Source organism: Mobula hypostoma, chromosome 2, assembly GCF_963921235.1.
Source record: "Mobula hypostoma chromosome 2, sMobHyp1.1, whole genome shotgun sequence".
Lineage (NCBI taxonomy): Eukaryota > Metazoa > Chordata > Chondrichthyes > Myliobatiformes > Myliobatidae > Mobula > Mobula hypostoma.
This window is the reverse complement of record NC_086098.1, coordinates 236,792,853-236,816,998: the sequence shown is the minus strand read 5'-3', so window position 1 is coordinate 236,816,998 and position 24,146 is coordinate 236,792,853. Positions and strand designations below refer to the sequence as shown.

The window sequence follows — 24,146 nt, the reverse complement described above, 5'->3', positions numbered from 1 at the left end:
GGTAGTCTGTCCTGGGGTAAAGTGTCCTGGGATTTGACTGCTACTTTTGTCCCTTATTTAAGAGTGAGAAAGTTGGCAACCCTAACTGTAAAAGACATGCTGAGGTGAGTTTAACCCTCTTTGAACACCCCCCCCCCCACCGGTTGGCCGGTCGGCAAGAATAGTGTCAATATTAAACCGGTCCGCAGTGCAAAAAAGGTTGGGGATCCCTGGTGTAGATAGCCAGAGGCTTTTTCCCAGGGCTGAAATGGCTAACACAAGGGGGCATAGTTTTAAGGTACTTGGAAATGGATACCGAGGGGTGAGGTTTCCACACAGAGTGATGGGTGTGTGGAATGCACTGGCGGCAGTGGTGGTAGCAGATACTATAGGGTCTTTTAAGAGCCTCTTAGGTAGGTAATTGGAGTTTAGAAAAATAGAGGGCTATGCGGTAGGGTAATTCTAGGCAGTTTCTAGAGTAGGTTACCATAGTCGGCACAACATTGTGGGCCGAAGAGCCTGTAATGTGCTATAAATTTCTATGTTCTAGGTAATACTTTTGGTGTACCTTATGGATTTTGGACTGCTGATAATGCAAATCACTGTGAAATTTCCCTATCACGCACCATTTTTAAATTGCCAATATTTGTTATTTCAATTGATAATTCAAATCAGAATAACTAATACCAAGATTAAGGAAGGAAATTTTGGTGGTCCACAAATCAAGCAGATCATCAATGACTGACAGATTGAAGAAATTCTGGTGGAACCAGAGAAAAATCGCATAGAAGGCAGTCAAGGATGTTGCTGAAAATTTTCTTGGCAACTACAGAGCACCAAGCTATGTGCAGCTGGTTTTTTAACATGCTTCAAGCATACAAAACTGTGAAGTGCAACATCTCATTAAAGATTCATTTTCTGCATTCCCATTTAGACTTCTTCCCTGCAAATCTTATTGCTGTCAGTGATGACCATGGTGAAAGGTCATTGCCGTCATGGAGAACTGGTGTCAGGGCAACTGGCTTCCATTAATGCTGGCTGATCATTCTTCGACACCTAAGCAAAAAGCCTCAGACACCGAGTGCAAACGAAAATCATCAACAAAACATTTTTAGTTTAGTTGAAGTATTGCAAAGCATCAGCACCATTATGCAATTAAATGCATCATATTTAATAAAAGTTAATTTTTTCTTCCTCCAAATTCCTCTGTATTACAAGTTGTCTGAAATTATATTTGTGTTCAACTTCAATTGGTCTATCATAAACAAAAAAGACTTCTGAGGAAACAACACTTATTGAAAAAAAATTGTTGACCGGTGTGTTCAGTCAATCTTGGTTGAGCGAGTTAGGGTTTTCTCTTTGGAGAGAAGGAAGATAAGTGACTTGATAGAGATGTATATGGTAATAAGAGGCTTAGATAGAATGGGCAGCCAAAACTTCTTCCCAGGGCAGTAATGGCTAATATGAGGAGACGTAATTTTAAGATGACTGAAGGAAAGTAAAAGGTGATGTCAGAGGTAAGTTTTTTTTCCCCCACACAGAATAATACACTGGGTGGTAGTAGAGGTAGATACATTGGGGAATTTTAAGAGACTCTTAAGGACAGGAACACAAGAAAAATGGTGGGGAGGAGGGCTATGTAGAAGGGAAGGATTAAATTGATCTTGGAGTAAAATAAAAGGTCGGTACAACATTGTGGGCTGAAGAGCCTCTATTGTGCTGCAATGCTCTGTGTTCAAGTGCTGGAGAAACTGAACATTTGCATTTCAATAACACTGCCTTCCCATGGACTCACATGGACAATGAAATCCCACTGTGAGGTCTCTGTTCCGCAACAGCTGTTTCTCCTGGTGTCACAATCCCAAAGTATCCACCAGGAATTGAGTATGCATGACAAGACACTGCTCAAACCCTACCCAGCTCAATGTTAGGGCCTCAGTTTAACTCTGGTCCTAAACATCGGAGCTCCAACAATGCAGAGCTTCTTCAACCCTGTTCCTCGAAACAAGTCCAGTCCTCTCCAGAACTGTGACACCACCCATCTGCATAGCTGTACTGCCTCAAGTGAGCCAGCCTAGCTATGGTGCTGGAGTCTCTTGAATGCAGATGGTTGATATTCACCAGCCCCACACGATCACTTTCCCCAGCACTCCACAGGGTTTAGCTGCTGTGTCATTTCATGCGTTTCCGATGCCTACAAAGCAGCCTGACACCCAGTTTCACAAGAACAGAACATAAATAGGAACAGGAGTCAGCCACTTGGCCCATTGACCCTGCTCCACCATTCAATAAGATTACGACTAATTTGGCTGTGGCCTCAGATCCACCTACTTGCCTTTAATTCCCCTGCAATGCAAAAATATATCTATCAACATCTCGCACAGCTGCAACATCCCAAGCTTGACTGATAAAGGCCAACATGCCAAAAGCTTTCTTCACTACCTGTCCATGTGATGGCACCTTAAAAAAAATGTATAGTTGTACTCTTGGGTCCCTCATTTGCTCAGCACTCCCCATGACACTACTGTTCACTGTGATGGTCCTATCCTGATTTATCCTCCCTAAAATGTATCATTTGGTGACACACACAAAATGCTGGAGGAACTCAAAAGGCCAGGCAACATATATGGAAAAGAGTAAACAGTAAACGTTTCGGGCCAAGAATCTTCTCCAGTCTGGGGAAAAGAGTCCATGCCTCACAGTTTTATACACTTCTATCAGGTTTCCTGTCAGGCTCTGATGCTTCAGAGAAAACAATCCATGTTTATCCAATCTTTCCTCAAAGCTTATACACTCTAATCCAGGCAACATCCTGATGAATCGCTTTTTCACCCTCTCCAGAACCTCCACATCCTTCCTGTAAAGTGTGGGGGGAGAAGGCAGAAGAAAAATAATTCAGTCGTAATTGATGGTAGAGGAAACTAATGGGCTAAAGGGCCAAATTGTGCCCCTATGGCTTGTGGTCTAAACTACATTTGCTATTCCTTGGCCCACATACCCTGCTATCAAGATTGTGCTACAATTTTTAACAGTTCTCCTCACTGTCTACTCAGCACCTATTTTAATGTCCTGAAAATTACTGACCATGCCTTGTACATTCTCATTGATGTAGATGACAAATAGTAATGGACCTAGCACCATCCTGAGAAACAGACCTCCTGTATCAATAACAATCCCCACCATCACCCTGTGTTTCCTACCTCCAAGCCAATTCAGTATCCAATTAGTCAGCTCTCTCTGGATCTTATGCAATCTAACTTTCCATACCTAACTAGCCCACCCTTCAGAACCTCATCAAGGGCTTTACTGAAGTCCTTATAAACTATGGAGGCACAAGAGATTGCAGATGTTGGAATCTGGAACAAATGGACAAAATACTTTGACCAAATTTAGAACTTTAATTTGAGAAGATCTGTCTTTTTCCATAACTAATTTAAAATACAGCTCACACTTGAACTGTCCTTTTTGCCAAGAAGTCTTGACTTTGTCCTCTCCCTGGAAGAGCCCTCTGCATATTACCAAAAGAAACTTACTTGAACACTCTTAACAAATTCCTATCTAAATCCCTGCACTATGGAAGTTCCATTCTACATTAGGAAAGTTTAAAATCCCCAAGCTCACCGACTGTGATGGTAATAGGACGTTGTCTTGGCACCGAAGGTGTGATGTCCCTCCCGTCCTGCACTATTATCTGGCGCCCCTCTTTGTCACTTGCTAGCTGAGTCCTGTTGTTGGGCTGCAAAATAGAGATGGAGAGAAGCAGCTTGAAGCTGGGCAGACCTGGTGTGTGGATTGATTATAAATCTGCACATTTAACTGTTAATTCTGATTAAACATGTATTTTTTTTTACCAAAAACCAGCACTTGGGGCTTCCAGCATAAGTCCCGCAGATGATGATTGTTGTTTTGTTGACCCTCTGAATCACAGTGATCACGTTCTCACAGAGCTCCTGTAATAGAAAAGTAAATTTTATGGGCTTTGTGGCACAGTGGATATCATGTTGGACGTGTGCTGATGTGTAGCAAGACATACAAAATGCTGGAGGAACTCAGCAGGTCAGTCAGCATTTAAGGGGCATAAACAGTCAACATTTTGGGCTGAGGCCCTTCATCTTGATACAACCTTTCATTCTGGCACCATTCTGAAAATGTGATTTCTGCGTTTTCTGGAAATTTATTTTTGTAATATGGAAACAAGAGCTACCCCCAGTACCAACACCATTTACACTTGCATAATGCTTCTGTATCTGGATCATCTATGGAAAAGAGTAAACCATCAACACTTCAAGTTGAGACCCTTCATTAGGACTGGAAAGAAAGATGAGAAGTCAGAGTAAGTAGGTGGGGGAGCGGAGAAAGAAGTACAAGGTGGTAGGTTACAGGTGAAACCGGGAAGGGGGGGGGGAGTGAAGTAAGGAGCTGGGAAATTGATTAGTGAAAGAGATAAAGGGCTGGAGAAGGGGGAATCTGATAGAAGAGGATAGAAGACCATGGAGGAAAGGGAACAGGGAAGGAGAAAAGAGCACCAGAGATAGTCAGGTAAGGAGTTAAGATCAGAAAGGGAAACAGGAATGGGGAATGGTGAAGGGGGGCAATTATCAGAAGTTCAAGAAATTGATGTTCATGCTATCAGCCTGGAAGCTACCCAGATGGAATACAAGGTGCTGCTCCTCCAATCTGAGTGTGGCCTCATCGTGGCAGTGGAGGAGGCCATGGACTGACTTGTCAGAATGGGAATGGGAAGTAGAATTGAAATGGGAGATCTCAGCGAAGTGGTCTCCCAATCTAGGTTGGATCTCACCAATATACAGGATGTGCAGCAAGACATACAAAATGCTGGAGGAACTCAGCAGATCAGTCAGCATTTAAGGAGGGGCATAAACAGTGAACATTTTGGGCTGAGACCCTTCATCCTGATACAACCTTTCATTCTGGCACCATTCTGAAAATGTGATTTCTGCCTTTTCTAGAAATTTATTTTTATGATATGGAAACCAGATCTACCCCCAGTACCAACACCATTTACACTTGCATAATGCTTCTGTAACTAGATGATTGATCATCCAGGTTTGAATCCCAGCACAGCAGCTGGACAAATCAGTTCATGAAACAAATCTGCAATATACCAGTGGAAAAAACAGTGAACTAGATTGCTTTTAAACCAAGATCTTTGGTTCACTAATTCCCTTCAGTAAAGGAAAGTTGAAGTATGCCCTGTGCCTTCTTCTCTAGGAACATTGAGCAGAAGAGGCAAGAAATCATGTTGTAGTTGTATAAAACTTTGAATTGGTTGATTTGGGGTACTGCATGCATTTCTGGTCACCCCATTATATGAATGATGTATAGAATTTGAAGAGGGTTCAGAAGAGATGTACAACATTGTTGCCTGGATTGAGGGGCATTCAGGACAGGTTGGACAAATTTGGTTAGATTTCTTTACAGCAACAGTGTCTGAGGGGACAAAAGTTTATGAAATTATGAGGGGTATGGATAAATGTATTCAGCTAGAATGTTTTTCCGAGGGTAGAAATGTTCAGTTCATTATAAGATAAAATTTATTGTCATTTGACTGTACACATATAAAACCAAATGAAACAACAGTGCTCTGGACAATGGTACACCCACAAAACATATATCACAGAAAGCATATAAAACAAAATATAGAGTAATAGAACTTTACAACACAGAAACAGGTCCTCCGACCCAACTAGTCTGTGCTAAACCATTTAAACTGCCTAGTCTCATTGACATAGAAACACAGATACCATACAGCACAATACAGGCCCTTTGGTCCACAAATCTGTGCCGAACATGTCCCTACCTTAGAACTACCTAGGCTCTAAAATAGCCCCCTATTTTACTGAGCTCCATGTAACCATCCAGGAGTCTCTTAAGAGACCCTATCATTTCCATCTTCACCACCGCCGCTGGCAGCCCGTTCCACACACTCACCACTCTCTGCGTAAAAAAACTTACCCCTGACATCTGCTCTGTATTTACTTCCAAGCACCTTAAAACTATGCCCTCTCATGTTAGCCTCTGACTATCCACACGACCAATGCCTCTCATTATCTTGTACACCTCAATCAAGTCACCTCTCATCCTCCGTTGCTCCAAGGAGAAAAGGCCAAGTTCACTCAACCTATTCTCATAAGGCATGCTCCCCAATCCAAGCAACATCCTTGCAAATCTCCTCTGCAGCCTTTCTATGGTTTCCACGTACTTCCTATGAAGAGACGACCAGAACTAAGCACAGTACTCCAAGTGGACCAGGGTCCTATACAGCTGCAACATTACCTCTTGGCTCTTAAACTCAATCCCACGATTAATGAAGGCCAACGCACCATATGCCTTCTTAACCACAGAATCAACCTGCATAGCAGCTTTGAGTGTCCTATGGACTCGGACCCCAAGATCTCTCTGATCCTCCACACTGCCAAGAGTCTTACCATTAATACTATATTCTGCCATCATATTTGACCTACCAAAATGAACCACCTCACACTTATCTGGGTTGAACTCCATCAGCCACTTCTCAGCCCAGTTTTGCATCCTATCAATGTCCTGTTGTGACCTCTGATAGCCCTCCACACTATCCACAACACCTCCAACCTTTGTGTCATCAGCAAATTTACTAACCCATCCCTCCACTTCCTCATCCAGGTCACTTATAACAATCACAAAGAGTACAGGTTCCAGAACAGATCCCTGAGGCACACCACTGGTCACCGGCCTCCATGCAGAATATGATCCGTCTACAACCACTCTTTGCCTTCTGTGGGTAAGCCAGTTTTGGATCCACAAAGCAAAGTCCTCCTGGATCCCATGCCTCCTTACTTTCTCAATAAGCCTTGCATGGGGTACCTTATCAAATGCCTTGCTGAAATCCATCTACATTACATCTACGGCTCTACCTTCATCAATGTGCATAGTCACATTTTCAAAAAATTCAATCAGGGTCGTAAGGCACGACCTGCCTTTGACAAAGCCATGCTGACTATTCCTGATCATATTGTGCCTCTCTAAATGTTCATAAATCCTTCCTCTCAGGATCTTCTCCATCAACTTACCAACCACTGCAGTAAGTCTCACTGGCCTATAATTTCTTGAGCTATCCCTACTCCCTTTCTTGAATAAGGGAACAACATCCGTAACCCTCCAATCCTCTGAAACCTCTTCCGTCCTCATTGATGTTGCAAAGATCATTGCCAGAGGCTCAGCAATCTCCTCCCTCGCTTCCACAGTAGCCTGGGGTACATCCCATCTGGTCCTGGTGACTTTTCCAACTTGATGCTTTCCAAAAGCTCTAGCACATCTTCTTTCTTAATATCTACATTCTCAAGCTTTTTGGTCCACTGTAAGTCATCCCAACAATTGCCAAGATCCTTTTCCCATAATGAATACTGAAGCAAAGTATTTATGAAGTACCTCCACTATTTCCTCCTGTTCCATACACACTTTTCCATTGTCACACTTGATTGAACCTATTCTCTCATGTTTTATCCTTTTGCTCTTCACATACTTGTAGAATGCCTTGGGGTTTTCCTTAATCCTGTCCGCCAAGGCTGCCTCATGGCCCCTTCTGGCTCTTCTAATTTCATTCTCAAGCTCTTTCCTGCTAGCCTTATAATCTTCTAGATTCATATCATTACCTCGCTTTTTGAACATTTTGTAAGCTCTTCTTTTCTTCTTGACTAGACTTACAACAGCCTTTGTGCACTACGGATCTTGTACCCTACCATCCTTTCCATGTCACATTGGAACGTACCTACTCAGAACCCCACGCAAATATTCCCTGAAGATTTGCCACATATCTTCTGTACGTTTCCCTGAGAACATCTGTTTACAATTTATGCTTCCAAGTTCCTGCCTGATAGCCTCATAGTTCCCCTTACTCCAATTAAACGTTTCCCTAACTTGTCTGTTCCTATCTGTCTCCAATGCTATGATAAAGGAGATAGAATTGTGACCACTATCTCCAAAATGCTTTCCCACTGAGAGACCTGACACCTGACCAGGTTCATTTCCCAATACCAGATCAAGTGCAGCCTCTCCTCTTGTAGGCTTATCTACATATTGTGTCAAGAAGCCATCCTGAACACACCTAACAAACTCCACCCCATCTAAACCCCTCACTCCAGTGAGATGCCAATCAATATTTGGGAAATTAAAATCTCCCACCACAACAACCCTGTTATTATTACTCCTTTCCAGAATCTGTCTCCCTATCTGCTCTTCAGTGTCCCTGTTACTATTGGGTGGTCTATAAAAAACACCCAGTAGAGTTATTGACTCCTTCGTATTCCTAACTTCCACCCATAGAGACTCTGTAGACAACCCCTCCATGACTTCCTCGTTTTATGCAGCCTAGGCACTATCTCTGATCAACAGTGCCACGCCCCCACCTCTTTTGCCTCCCTCACTATCCTTTCTGAAACATCTAAAGCCTGGCACTTGAAGTAGCCATTCCTGCCTCTGCACCATCCAAGTCTCTGTAATGGCCACATCTTAGATCCAAGTGCTGATCCACGCTCTAAGCTCATCTGCTTTATTCATGATATTCCTTGCATTAAAATAGACACATCTCAAACCATTGGACTGAGCATGTCCCTTCTCTATCACCTGCCTATCCTCCCTTTCGCACTGTTTCCAAACTTTCATTTTTGTGAGCCAACCTCCCTTTCCTCTGTCACTTCAGTTCGGTTCCCACCCCCCAGCAATTCTAGTTTAAACCCTCCCCAATAACTTTTGCAAACCTTCCGACCAGGATATTGGTCCCCCTTGGATTCAAGTACAACCTGTCCTTTTTGTACAGGTCACACCTGCCCCTGAAGAGGTCCCAACCGTACTTGAACCATAGCTCTCCATTCCCCTACCATCTATGTACCTATCCAAACTTCTCTGAAATGTGGAAATCAAAATCAAATCCACACTTCCACTGGCAGCTTACTCCACACTTTCACCACCCTCTGAGTGAGGAATTTTCCTCTCATGTTCCAATTAAACATTTCACCTTTCACACTAACCAATGACCTCTAGTTGTAGTAAATTACCAAAAGTTAGTTAATAAAATATATTCAAAGTGCGCAGCACAGGTAAACAGTACAGTAAACAACTTGCTGTCCAAGGTACGAAACCTTCGTGGTGGCAGGGTGTTCATTAGTCTCACTGCCTGAGGGGAGAAACCAGCACCATTTCTGGCAGTCCAAGTCCTGATGCTCCTGTAACGCCTTTCAGATCGTAGTGGGTCAAAGACTGTGGGATGGATGGTAGGGATCATCAACAATGCTTCAGCCCTTCATAGACAAACTCCCAGTAAATGTCACAAATAGGGGGAGAGGGAGACCCCTTCAGTAGTTTTTAATGAGAAGAATGTGGAAGCTTTAGAGAGGGTGCAGAGGAGTTTTTGCTGCATGGATTAGAGAGCATGTCTTATGAGAAAAGGTTGAGCAGAAAAATTATGTCCCCTTGTATTATTATGGCTAATACAAGGGAGCATAATTTTAAGGTGATTGGAGGGAAGGGCGGTGGGAGCTATCAGAGGTAGTTTTTTTTTAAAGACAGAATGGTGAGTATGTGGTACAAGCAGCCAGGGTAGAGGTACAGGCAGTTACATTAGGGACGTTAAGAAGAATCTTAGATAGGCACGTGGATGAAAAAAAATGGTCAGCTATGCGGGAGGGAAGGGCCTGTACTATGCTGTACTGTTCTAAGTTTTGAATACTGGAGGGCACAGCTTTAAGGTGAGAGGGGTGAAAGTAAAAAGAATGTGCCGGGCATGTTTTCTTTACACAGGTGGGTGTCTGGAGTGTGCTGCTAGGGTTGGTGGTGGTGGCAGACGTGAGAATGGTGCAGCTGCATTGCATTGCACCTATGCATACATGGACTTTTGCATGCGACAGTAAATTCGACTTTGACTTCAGCGTTCAAAGGGCTTTCAGATTGGCTCGTGAACAGAGGGATATGGACCATGTGTAAGCAGAAGAAATTAACTTAATTTGGTGTGCTTGACAAGACAACATGGGCTGAAAGGCCTGTTCTGTGCTGCTTGATGAGATCTGCCATCAGTCCCTATACTGCATGACTCTAGATCCACAGTGGCTTACTAGGCCTGGAATTGTCTTTTAGAACATAGAACAGTATAGTTTTGATGAAGCAGCAAGCTACGTGGTTCAAAGGCAACTGCAGATGGCCTTGCCTGTGATCTTCATAGTACAAGACAAGTAAAGGACAAACATGTTACTCGGATGGCATGCTGTAACATTTTTACTTGTTAATTTCTGTCCCTTGTTCTGTAATGAAGAGTTGTAAGCAGCATCTCTGCCGTCAGTGAGTCGGGTAACTCTCTCCTACACCTACTTGGCTTGGCGACCAAGTATGCAGACGATACAAACACAGGTGGAGGGGTAGGTAGTGTTGAGGATGCAGGGAGTCTGCAGAATGGCAGATGTATTGGGGGAATGGGCAAAGAAGTGGAAGATGGAAAATAGTGTAGGGAATTGTATGGTGATACATTTCGGTAGAAGGAATAAAGGTGTAGATTATTTTCTAAATGGGGAGAAAATTCAAAACTTAGAATTGCAAAGAGACTTGGAAGTCTTCATGCAGGATTCCCTAAAGGTTAACTTGGGGGTTGAGCCAGTTTTAAGGAGTGCAAATGCAATCTTAGCATTCACTTCAAGAGGACTAGAATACAAGAGCAAGGATGTAATGCTGAAGCTTTATAAGCTATTGGTCAGACTACACTTGGAGTAATGTAAGGAGTTTTGGGCCCCTAATCTAAGAAATGATGTGCAGTAATTGGAGAGGGTCCAGAGGAGATCTATGAGAATTATTATGGGAATGAAAAGGTTAATGTATGGAGGAACACTTGATGGCTCAGGGCCTATGCTCAGTGGAGTTTTGAAAAATGACGGGTAGGGGGACCTCATTGAAACCTATCAAATATTGAAAGGCCTAGATAGTGGATATGGAGAGGACGTTTTCTATAATGGGGGGAGTCCTGCACTAGAGGGGCACAGCTTCAGAATAGAGGGATATCCATTTAGAACAGAGATGAGGAACTTCATTAGCCAGAGGGTAGTGAATTTGTGGATTTCCATTGCCACAGATGTGGAGGCCAAGTCATTGGGTATATTTTAAGTGGAGGTTAATATGTTCTTGATTAGTAAGGGTATCAAAAGTTATAGAGAGAATGCAGGAGAATGGGGTTGAGAGGGATAATAAATCAGCCATGATTGAGTGGCAGAGCAAACTCAATGGGCCAAATAGCTTAATTCTGCTCCTATGTCTTATGGTCCTTCACCTCTGGTTTAAGGTCTCCCACAGTTTTGACACAGATTCCCTTTTGTGGCTCTGGTGTGGATGAAATAGTGGAGGAAGTCTCAGTTGGGGCAGTGAGATGTGGCTGGGGTGCTTAATTTACAGTTACAGAGTTTTACAGCTGGGAAACAAGCCCTTTGGCCCAACCTGTCCATGTTAACCAAGTTGCATACCTGACCTAGTCCTATTTGCCTGCATTTGGTCTACTCAGCTCTAAGCTGTTTCCAGTCCATGAGCCTGTCCCATTTGCCAGTATAATGTTGTGTTTGCGTGCTGTGGATTCTACGTGGGTATATTTGAACATCATCATCATGTCCCCTGTATCAGGCTGACTTCACACACAAGTCCGCACAGCAAAGCCAGTCTGTGATGGTTTCTTTGGGACAGGCTAGGGCCATTGAATCCAAATGATATACTTTGGTAGTCTAACTTGAAGGCAGATACAATGTTAATGGTGGGAATCTTAGCAGTGTGGAGGAACAGAGGGATCTTGGGGTCCACAGTGCCATGCAAGTAGATTGGGTGGTTAAGAAGTCATATGTTGTTTTGGTCTTCATTAGTCAGGGGATTGAGTTCAGGAGCTATGAGGTAATGTTGCCGCTCTATAAAACCCTGGTTGGATCATACTTGAAGTACTGTGCTCAGTTCTGGTTGCCTCATTATAGGAAGGATATGGAGATGATGCATATGAGATTTACCAGGATGCTGCCCAGATTAGAGAGCATGTATTACAAGGGTAGCTTGAGCAAGTTAGGGCTTTTCTCTTTGGAATGAAGGGGGATGAGAGGTGACTTGATAAAGGGTGTACAAGATGATGGGAGGCATAGATTGGGTGGGTAGCCAGAGGCTTTTTCCCGGGGTGGACCATATATTTGCTCCTATATTTTATGGTCTTATAATCTTAAAATGTTTGGATGAAAGTATAGGGGATGCCAAAGGCAAGTTTTTTTTTACACAGTGGTGGGTGCGTGGAAAGCAATGCCGGGGTGAGGCAGATACATTTGGGGTATTTAAGAGATTCTTAGATAGGCATATGGATGAAAGAAAAGTGGAGGGCTATGTGGCAGGGATCTTGGAGTAGATTAAAGGGTTGGCACAACATTGTAGGCTGTACAAATGTACATGTACAAATCAATCAATGTCAACAGTAGCTATGCCATGGTGATCTCATCAGTAACTGGTTATCAGCTGTGTTCAGTGTTGGGTACAGAGGAGAGACCTGAGACGGTAACATACGGCATTAACTCTCGACACATTTTGACAGAATGGAACCATCTGCAGATACTCAAGTCTAGTTCCAGCTGGTACGTGCTGATACCACAGCTTGTCCTTACCTGACTTGCTGACACTTTGCTCTGGCACTTCTTTCTGGTGTTGTCATCCAGCGACAGGGGGATCTGACAGAACAACATTCACTTGAAATAATTCAGTTATTATAGAATTATAGCACAGAAAAGAAACATGGCCTTCAGGCCATCTAGGCCATGTTGGTTTGGCCTTCTGCCTATTCCCATCTACCTGTACCTGGACCATAGCCTTTCATAGCCCTCCCATGCATGCAAACTTCTCTTAAATATTGAAAATGAACCTGGATCCACCATACTCACAGTCCCTGAGTGAAGAGGTTCCCCCTAAATATTTCACTTTTCACCCTTAACCTATGACCTCTACTTCTCGTCTCACCCAACCTGAGGAGGGAAAGCCTGCAAGCATTCATCCTCTCTACGCCCCTCATAATTTTGTATACCGTTTTCCTTTTTCTTCATCCTCCTCTCCTCAGCCTCTGCCATCTCCTCCATTCTCACCTATCTGGCCCTTTCTATTTGCATCCTTCCCACTTTTCCTTCCTGCCACAACTTTCTCTCAACTCCTCCCCCTCTCCCCTTTAATGGTTCCCTCTTCTACTCCCTCTTCCCCTTCTCATTTTCCAGTTAAAAACTCCTGCTGTCTCGGGAAGATGGGAACGCACAGCGAGAGGATCCCACTCTTACAAGAGACCTTTAGCCTGATCGGTTCTCTCACGGCTCCACTACAAAACCCGATCTTGCCTGCGCCAACCAAATCCCTAGACAGTTGCCAGACGGCGACTACCAAGCGGCGGGGCGGCACTAAGTACCGGAGTCTGGGAGACATCAGCGTCGGTGAACTGCAGGAGGTACACGCTTCCCGTGGATCCAAGGTATAGAGTGTCCGACTTCTCATCGTGATATCCCACCGAGGACCTAGCCGGTGATTCAAACTTCACCCGGGGCTGATCTGGGGGAGGGAGAGAGGACAGGCAATGAAAGCAGTGAATTTTGCACCCCCTGGATTGAAACTGACCCGTTCCCCATACACACACTCACGGATCGCAGTCTGTCTCTCTCACACACACACAGGAACGGGTCTCCCTCTCTGTCACACACAGAGAGCGCAGGAGAGATTACACAGGAAGATCCCAGATTTTTCAAAACAACCTACACCAAAATGCTGGAGGAACTCAGCAGGTCAGGTAGCATCTATGGAGGGGAATAAACAGGACTGGAAAGGAAATGCGGGCGGCAGGGTTCATGGTTGTTCCGCAACGGGGTGCGCATTTGGTGCAATGCAGCTGACGGCAGAACGAGATCCCAAGGAAAAGGTGGGGAGGGGTATAAAAGTGAGAAAAATATAGACAAGGCTAGGAATTTAAAAAGCTGCACCTAGACGGGCGGCTGCGGGATGCTGAGGCGCTGCTGGTGTACCTGTGGGGGCGAATTTCAGCCGTGGGACCCTCTCGGCCGAGCCCAAGATCAGGAGGTGACCCAGGAGCAAGAGCTCCAGGTTCAGCATCTTGCCGGTGCTAGGAGCCGCTGCTGTGTGTGTATGCTGCCAGTGCCTTCCTCTCTCACACACTCACACCCTCACCGCCCCCGCGACGTTTCCGTGCGTCGGGAGCGGCCGCCGCTCCTCCCGCACACGCAACGCCGCAGTGGCAGGGGTGCGGTCGCCTGTGACCCGCGGGCGGGTGGGGAGCATGCGGATGGAGGGACGGCGGGTTAGGTTTGCCTGCCCGTTTTGTCACGTTTCTTCTGTCCTGCTGAGCAGAATTGACCCCAGTAGCTCGCCCTCCTCTGAGATAAGAGCTCACAGCTGCCACCGACTAGATTTGTCCCTACCTCGCCCAATACTGTAATGGGCTCACATCTAGTTAGATACGTCCCAGTACCTCGACTACCCCTGGGAGGGACTCATATCTGCCCCCTACCGGGTGAGTTGTGCCCGTCACTGGAACATGGGGATACACTCGGCCCTTACTAACATCACACCGCCTCCCTCCACCTCACGTAGATTTGAGGAAGCGTAAATTTATTAGAGAGCTGAAAGATTTTCCTCCACTCAGCCCATCTTTTCTGGATAAACCCAGGGACTATCGGGGTCAGGGAAGGACGTCAGTGTTCAGCAGCTGTTGTAGAAAACCCACCCCTCTGTGCACAGCAAGATCCCACTCACTACTTTCTCATTTCCTGTTCGTCACCTTATGTGCAGACACTCCTGTGCCTAGCGTCACTTTATGGGCATACAATCAATCTATGAATCTAAGCTATCTTACAAATTTATAGTTTTTTTTATTAATGGTGTTCCAGTCTTGTTTTATTTTGTGCTGCATTGGATCTGGAGTAACAAATACTTCATTTCCTTTACACTTGTGTACTGGAAATGACATTAAATCTTGAATCTTGAAACAGCATTCTGATAAGAAGCAGATAAACTTGTGTAGAGAAGTTGATTTGGATATAGTCACACAATTCCATATTCTTCTTTGGGTATCTTGAGAAATCAAAAAAATACATATAAAATTGCAAGAAGTTTTTGAACCCTTTGAAATTACCTGGTTTTCTGCATTACTTACTCATAAAATGGGGATCTGTCATAATAATAGACAAACACAATCTGCCTAAACTAATAACACAAATAATTGTACTTTTCATGTATTTATTGAACACGTTGTTTAATCATTCACAGTCCATCTGGAAGAAGTATGTGAACCCTTAATAACTAATAGAACTTCCTTTAGCAGCAATAACCTCCACCAAACATTTCCTGTAGCTGCTGATCAGACTTGCATAATGCTGGAAAGGAATTTTAGACTATTCCCCCATACAAAACTGTTTCAGTTCATCAGTATTTCTGGGATATCTGCATGAACAGCGCTCTTCAGGTCATGCCACAGCATCTCAATTGGGTTAAGGTCTGGACTCTGACTTGGCCATTCCAAAACACAAATTTTCTTATTTTTAAACCATTCTGTTGTTGATTTACTCTTGCGTTTCGGATCATTGTTTTGTCGCATCATCCAACTTCTATTAAGTTTCAGGTGACGGACCATTACCTTGATATTTTCCTATAAAGTATCTTGATACAATTTGGAATTCATTGTTCCCTCCACAATTGCAGGCTGTCCATGTTCTGAGGAAGAAAAGCAGCCCCAGCCATAATGCTCCTTCCATCATGCTTCACTGGTGAGATGAGGTTTTGATGTTGGTGTGCAGTGCCTCTTTTTCTCCAAACATAGTGGTGTGCATTTCTACCAAAAAGTTTAACTTTTGTCTCATCTGTCCACAAACTTGAGACGAGCAGCAATGCTTTTTTTTGGAGAGCAGTGGTTTCCTCCATGGTGTCTTTCCATGAACACCATTCTTGTTCAGTGTTTTTCTTGTAGCAGACACATGAACAGAGACCTTAGCAAGTTCTAGAGATTTATGCAGGTGTTTTGCTGTAACCTTGGGTTTTTTATCGCCTCCTTAAGCATTACATGTTGTGCTCTTGGTGTGATCTTTGTAGGACACTCACTCCTAGGGAGAGGAGCAACAGTACTGAATTTCCTCCATTTGTAGACAATTTCTCTTACTGTGGACTGATGAACACTCAGGTCTTTAGAAATGCTTTGTAGCCTTTTCCAGCTTGATGCAGCTCTACAATCCTTCTTCTAAGATCTTCTGAAAGTTGTTTTGATCGAGGCATGGTGCACATAAACAGATCTTTATTGAGGAGAGCAGGCTCTGTCAGCAGCCTGACTTTGTGTGTCTTTTTTAAAGGGTAGAGCACCTCTACAACCCACAACTCCAATCTCATTTCATTGATTGGAACATCTACCTCTTTATAGAAGGCGCATACTTTTGTGTATCTAGACTGTGATTGTTTAAATGGTGTACTGTACTCAGTATTGACAAGAAGAGTACAATTGTTTGCATGCTATTAGTTTAGGCTGATTTTTTTTGTCTATTATTGTGATTTAGGTTAAGATTAAACTGCATTTTATGAGTAATTAATGCAGAAAACCAGATAATTTCATAGGGTTCACAATCTTTTTCATGTTCTGATCTGGCACTTTGTCTGAAAAGCGCCATGTTTCACAGGGGAATATAGACCCTCCAGCAACTCAGTGCTATCCCTTATACGCTGCTACCTTTCCACAGGAGGGTAAATAAAATCAGCTATGCCCATCAACCCTCACCAAAATTTATTGGTGCACCATATAAAGTATTCTATTTGGAAGCATCACAATTTAGAAAAGCAAGTGCTCTGCCCATGATGGAAACCAGCCTCCCTCTACAGAGGTACTTAATGAATACTTTACTTCAGTATTCACTATGGAAAAGGATCTTGGTGATTGTAGTGATGACTTGCAGTGGACTGAAAAGCATGAGCATGTAGATATTAAAAAAGAGGATATGCTGGAGCTTTTGAAAAGCAACAAGCTGGATAAGTCACCGGGACCGGATGAGGTGTACCCCAGGCTACTGTGGGAGGTGAGGGAGGAGATTGCTGAGCCTCTGGCGATGATCTTTGCATCATCAATGGGGATGGGAGAGGTTCCAGAGGATTGGAAGGATGCGGATGTTGTTCTCTTATTCAAGAAAGGGAGTAGAGATAGCCCAGGAAATTATAGTCTTACTTCAGTGGTTGGTAAGTTGATGGAGAAGATCCTGAGAGGCAGGATTTATGAACATTTGGAGAGGTATAATATGATTAGGAATAGTCAGCATGGCTTTGTCAAGGGCAGGTGGTGCCTGATTGAACTTTCTGAGGGTGTGCCTAAACACATTGATGAAGGAAGAGCAGTAGATGTAGTGTATATGGATTTCAGCAAGGCATTTGATAAGGTACCCCGTGCAAGGCTTCTTCAGAAAGTAAGGAGGCATGGGATCCAAGGAGACATTGCTTTGTGGATCCAGAACTGACTTGCCTACAGAAGGTAAAGAGTGGTTGTAGACCGGTCATACTCTGCATGGAGTTGGTGACCAGTGGTGTGCCTCAGGGATCTGTTCTGGGACCCTTACTCTTCTTGATTTTCATAAATGACCTGGGTGAGGAAGTGGAGGGATGGGCTAGTAAGTTTGCTGATGATACAAAAGTTGGGGGTGTTGTGGGTAGTGTGGAGGGCTGTCAGAGGTTACAACGGGACATTGATAGGATGCAAAACTGGGCTGAGAAGTGGCAGATAGAGTTCAACCCAGTTAAGTGTGAGGTGGTTCATTTTGGTAGGTCAAATATGATGGCAGAATATAGTATTAATGGTAAGACTCTTGGCAGTGTGGAGGATCAGAGGGATCTTGGGGTCCGAGTCCAGAGGACGCTCAAAGCAGCTGCGCAGGTTGACTCTGCGGTTAAGAAGGCATACGATGTATTGGCCTTCATCAATCGTGGAATTGAATTTAGGAGCTGAGAGGTAATGTTGCAGCTATATAGGACCCTGGTCAGACCCTATTTCATGTACTGTGCTCAGTTCTGGTTTCCTCACTACAGGAAGGATGTGGAAATCATTGAAAGGCTGCAGAAGAGACTTACAAAGATGTTGCCTGGATTGGGGAGCATGCCTTATGAAGACAGGTTGAGTGTATTCTGCCTTTTCTCCTTGGAGCGACGGAGGATGAGAGGTGACCTGATAGTGGTGTATAAGATGATGAGAGGCATTGATCGTGTGGATAGTCAGAGGCTTTTTCCCAGGGCTGAAATGGCTGCCACAAGAGGGTGCAGGTTTAAGGTGCTTGGGAGCAGGTACAGAGGAGATGACAGGGGTAAGTTTTTTATGAAGAGAGTGGTGAGTGCGTGGAATGGTTTCCCGGCAACAGTGGTGGAGGCAGATACAATAGGGTCTTTTAAGATACTTTTGGATAGGTATATGGAGCTTAGAAAAGTATCGGGCTATGGGTAACCCTAGTAATTTCTAAGGTAGGGACATGTTCAGCAAAACTTTGTGGGCTGAAGGGCCTGTATTGTGCTGTAGAGTTTCTATGTTTCTACATCTCGCCTCAATAAACCAGCCAGCATAATCAAAGGCCCCACCCACCCCAGACATTCTCTCTTCTTCACCATCCCTTTGGGCAGAAGGTACAAAATTCTAAAAGTTCATACAACCAGTCTCAACAACAGTCTCTGCCCCACTGTTAAAAGACTCTTGAATGGTTCCCTACTATGATAAGATAGACTCTTGACCTCACAGTCTGCCTTAGACCTTGCTTCTTATTATCTATCTGGTGAAATTTCTGAAATGCTTGTTTCGCTGCCACCGCTACTGTGTGATCTGAAATCTCCAGAAGGTAAAGCCCCGAATCCTCGGCTTTGCCTGTTGCTTGGCGGCTGGGACCAGGGTCAAAGCACTCGGCAGAGATGGTGCTTGGTGTCGGAGGGCTGGTTGGAGGCTCAAAGTTTTCAGACGGACTCAGAGTTGGACTGTGGTCGGGTGCTTCCAGGATGCTGCATCAACAAGTTTGCGGCGCTGGAAGCTCATGGCAGGGTGAGTTTCTCCCTTCTACTGTCTGCGTGAGATGTTGGGGCTATCAGGACTTTGAGACTTTTTTTTTACTGTGCCCATGGTCTGCTCTTATCAAATTTCCGTATTGCTTTGCACTGTTGTAACTATATGTTATAATTATGTGTTTTTTGTCAGTTTTAGTCTTGGTCTGCCTTGTGTTTCTGTGATATACTGGAAGAACATTGTATCATTTTTAATGCATGCATTTCTAAATGACAATAAACGAGGACTGAGTGTCCTCATGATCTAATCTAATCTAATCTAATCTATCTGCACTGCACTTTCTCCGCATTCTGTTATTGTTTCCCCTTGCTCTACCTCATTGCACTGTGTAATGATCTGATCTGTATGAACAGTTTGTAAGATAAGTTTTTCACTGTAGCTCAGTGGATGTGACAATAATGAAGCAATCTCAATTCTAACAGTACTGCCTGTTCTATGGAGTATCACTCCCTAATTACTGTCCCAACGTCTGTGTAGTGCTTCCTCACTCCTGCCCTTTAATGACACAGATTTATCATACTGCTACAGCATTTACAATGTGCCAGACCCTTGGTACTGCACTGAGGAGTATCAGCCTGAATCTGTGTGTCGTGGGGAGGGTAACTTTCTGCCTTAGAGGTGAAGGCTTATCACTGAGCCCTGAGTGCAGACCTGTTATCAAGCTGGGGGCGGGGGGCGCGCACAGGGGGGGAGCTTTAGCCTTTTGCTGGTTCGACCACTGTCGTCTTCCCCGGACTACAGAGGTGTATACTCAAAGAGACTCTATCGGTACTGAAAGCACATTTTATGAGGTGTTGTAGTTGATGGAGAGGGTTTGTCCAATTGATCCTGGGAAACCCCATCTAGGATTCTGTAAAGAATCATTTGCAGGTTGAGACGGTGGTAAGGAAGGCAAATATAATGTTAGCATTCATTTCAAGAGGACTAGAATATTAAAGGAAAGATGTAATGCTGAGGCGTTATAAGGCATTATTAAGGCCTCATTCAGAGTATTATGAGCAGTTTTGAGCCCCTTATCTAAGAAAAGGTGTGTTGGCATTGGAGAGAGTCCAGAGGAGGTTTACGAGAATTATTCCAATGATGAAAGGGTTAATGGGTGAGGAGCATTTGATGGCTCTGAGCCTGTACCCACTGGAGTTTGGTGGGGGAGGGGGGGAATCTCATTGAAACCTATCGAATATCGAAAAGCCTAGATAAGTGGGCGTGGAGAGGATGTTGCCAACAGTGGGAGGGTCTAGGACTAGAAGGGACAACCCTCTATAGATGAACAATAGAGGGACATCTCTTTAGAACAGAGATGAGAAGGAATTTCTTTAGCCACAGAGTGGTGAATCTGTGAAATTCATTACCATGAATGGCTGTGGAGGCCAAGTCTTTGGGAATATTTAAAGCAGAGGTTGATTAGGTTCTTGATTAATAAGGGCACCAAAAGTTATGGGTAGAAGGCAGGAGAATGACATTGAAAAGGATAATAAATCAGCCATGATGAAATGGTGAAGCAGACTCAATGGGCTGAATGGCCTAATACTGCCCCTATGTTTTATGGTCTTATCCTCCAATAATTCCTGGTATTGGGAAGTTAGGATGGGCTGCCTCAATGGAGTCCGGTCCATTCACAAGACTAGAGCAACCACTTGCCACACTTGGAGTACTGTGTACCGTTTTGGTCACCCTGATATCAGAACCTGGAAAGACTGCAGAAAGATTTACCAGGATATTTCCTGTGTTGCCACCAATTAACTGGACTCTGGAAAATTGCTCTTCACTCACACTTTATTCACTTGTGCACAAAGAGGACTGTGCACCAAATTGTACTAAAGTTTGAACAAAGAAATTTTCCTGTGTAAAATATTTTTATACATAAATTAACTAGTTGAATACAACTAATGATCAGTTGATAATATTGTGTATATTCAAATTCCTTATTTACACTATCAATCATTAAGCACACTAAGATAATACCAGTATTAATAGCAATATAATCTTCATGTTAAAAGCCAACATACTTCAGAATTAGTAACACACAAAAAAATGCTGGAGGAACTCAGCAGACCAGGCAGCATCTGTGGAAAAGCGTACAGTCAACGTTTCAGGCCAAGACACTTTGGCAGGACTGGAGAGAAAAAGCTGAGGAGTAGATTTAAAAGGTAGGGGGAGGGGAGAGAGAAAAACACAAGGTGATAAGTGAAACCTGAAGGGGGAGTAAAGAGCTAAGAAGTTGACTGGTGAAAGAGACAGTAGGCCATGGAAGAACAAAAAGGGGAGAGGAGCACCAGAGGAAGGTGATGGACAGGCAAGGAGATAAGGTGAGAGAAGGGAAAAAGAAATGAAAGGTAGTGAAGCGGGGGAGGGGTGTGGCGGGCATTACCGTAAGTTCGAGAAATCGATGTTCATGCCATCAGATTGGAGCCTACCCAGACGGAATATAAAGTGTTGTTCATCCAACCTAAGTGTGACCTCATCACGACAGTGGAGGAGGCCATGGATAGACATATCGGAATGAGAATGAAAAGTGGAATTAAAATGGGTGGCCACTGGGAGATCCCGTTTTTTTCTGGCGGACGGAGCATAAGTGCTCAGCAAAGTGATCTCCCAATCTACGTCAGATCTCACCAATATACAGGAGGCCTTACCAGGAGCATCAGACACAGTATATGACCCCAATAGACTCACAGGTGAAGTGCCGCCTCACCTGGAAGGACTGTTTAAGGTCTTGAATGGTAATGAGGAAGGAAGTGTAGGGGCAGGTGTGGGGGGGGTGGGGGTGGTAGGGTTGTCGACGGACAAGAGTAGCAGTCTAATACATTGGGTTTACCCTGAGAAAGACTACAATGACCATGAAGCCTTGCGCGGGCACCAGTGTGCATGTGCGTACATGCCAATTTTTCTCTACAAATCGTTTTTGGTGATTCTGTCGGGGGGCAGGGGGTGTTAATCACGACCGGAATATAGGTGATAAAATGCTAATACACTCAATTTAATTTCTAAAAGGGTTTATCTAACGAATTTAATATTAAACACACAGCGCATATTTTCCTCGCATGAATATAGTGATAAGTCAATTATCGGGGAGGACAGGGGAGCTTGAAGTAAGTGTTGAAAGAACTTCCAGTAGAAGTGGTAGAGGCAGGTTCGATATTATCATTTAAGGAAAAATTGGATAGATATATGGACAGGAAAGGAATGGAGGGTTATGGGCTGAGTGCAGGTCGGTGGGACTAGGTGAGAGTAGCGTTTGGCATGGACTAGAAGGGCCGAGATGGCCTGTTTCCGTGCTGTAATTGTTATATGGTTATATAAGTAAGTCAATAGCATCATAACATTTTAAGTAACGTTTGGATATTAAACACACAGCACATATTTTCCCTGTATGAACATATAAAATCATTGCAACACACCAATATCGCTGAATCAGTGGGAGCCCTGGGCTTGTTTCCCTGCAACAAGACGGTCCTATCGAGGGGTGATGGGAGACAGCGATCCTCGAACGGGGTTCCTTATTTCCAGTCTATTCCGCAATTTAGTTTTCATTGCATTCATTGCAGGGATATGATGTTGGAAATGGAAGCAGCATTTTCAGTGCTTTCGTGGCTATCTCAGGATATTCAGCCTTGACTTTGATCCAGAATGCCGGCAGAGATGTTATGCCAAACATACTTTTCAGCCCGCTGTCACTTGCAAGCTGGAGGAGTTGACATGGATGACACGTGGGTAATGACCTCGCGTGCGTTTAAGCTCAACAGTGGGCATGACAAGGAATGAGGAAAGGTGCAGCTGACTCCTATCACCAAATCATATCGTTTCCTCACGGCCCAGTAGCGCATGCTTTGCGGCCCGGTGTTTGGGGACCACTGGATTAGGAGAATGGGCAAAGAAGTGCAGATGTGTGGGAAGTGTATGGTCATGCGCTTTGGTAGAAAAAATAAAAACATAGACTATTTTATAAAATGGAGAGAAAATTCAAAATTCTGTGCTGCAAAGGGACTTGGGAATCCTCGTGCAGGATTCCCTAAAGTGTAATTTACAGGTTGAGTCGATGGCGAGGAAGGCAAATGCAATGTTAGTATTCATTTTGAGAGGACTTGAATATAAAAGCAAGGATGTAATGTTAAGGCTTTATAAAGCACTGGTGAGACCTCACTGTTGTGAGTGGTTCTGGAGCCCCTATCTAAGAAAGGATGTGCTGACATTGGAGAAGGCTCAAAGGAGGTTCACGAAAATTATTCCAGGATTGAAAAGTTTGGTGTATGATGAGCATTTGATGGCTCTGGTCCTCTACCCACTGGAATTCAGAAGAATGCAGAGTGACCTCATTAAAATCTATGGAATGTCGAAAGGCCTTGATAGAGTGGATGTGGAGAGGATGTTTCCTAAGGTGGGTGAGTCTAAAACCACAGGACACAGCCTCAGAATAGAGGGATGTCCTTTTAGAATGGAGATTAGGAGGTATTTTTTTAGCCAGAGAGTAGTGAATTTGTGAAATTCGTTGCCACAGGTGGCGGTGGAGGACAAGTCTTTATGTATATTTAAGGCAGAGGTTGATAGATTCTTGATTAGACAGGGTATGAAGGTTTTAGGGAGAAGGCTGTAAATAGGGGCTAAGAGGGAAAATGGATCAGCCATGATGAAATGGCGGAGTAGACATGATGGGCCAAATGGCCTACTTCTGTTCCTATATCTCATGGTCTTATGGTCTTTATTCGTAGTAACTTAGGAGAATGAATCCAAATCAGAATCAGATTTATCATTACTGACATATGTCGTTGCATTTGTAGTTTAGTGACAAGGTGCAGTGCAAAGCTTTAACATTATTCAAAGTTACAAAGTAAATAAATAGTGTAAAAGAAGAATTAGGGGGGGGTTCATGGGTCATGGGCACGTGGCCAAGTGGTTTAGGCATTTGTCTAGTGATCTGAAGGTCACTAGTTCGAGCCTCAGCTGTGGCAGCGTGTTTGTGTCCTTGAGCAAGGCACTTAAGCACACATTGCTCTAGTGTCTGTGCGAGGAATGGCACCCCACACAGACTGCCAATCTGCACCTTGTAAGGCATGAAAATGCCCGACGC

General features: G+C 44.0%; 2 protein-coding genes across 2 annotated transcripts in view; one reads left to right on the top strand and one right to left on the bottom strand.

The window, feature by feature from the left end:
- si:ch211-113g11.6 (uncharacterized protein LOC559008 homolog) overlaps positions 1-14,333 on the bottom strand; it is a 36,906-nt gene extending 22,573 nt beyond the window's left edge. The window contains exons 1-5 of the mRNA XM_063041684.1: positions 14,025-14,333; positions 13,418-13,557; positions 12,636-12,698; positions 3,831-3,929; positions 3,601-3,715 (exon numbers count right to left, since the gene is read on the bottom strand). Of these exons, the coding sequence (XP_062897754.1) occupies positions 3,601-3,715; positions 3,831-3,929; positions 12,636-12,698; positions 13,418-13,557; positions 14,025-14,112 (505 nt within the window). The 5' untranslated portion in view covers positions 14,113-14,333. The remainder of the gene's footprint in view (positions 1-3,600; positions 3,716-3,830; positions 3,930-12,635; positions 12,699-13,417; positions 13,558-14,024) is intronic.
- Positions 1-24,146, top strand: part of LOC134342951 (semaphorin-4A-like) — a 116,590-nt gene that overhangs the window by 23,475 nt on the left and 68,969 nt on the right. The window lies entirely within an intron of this gene.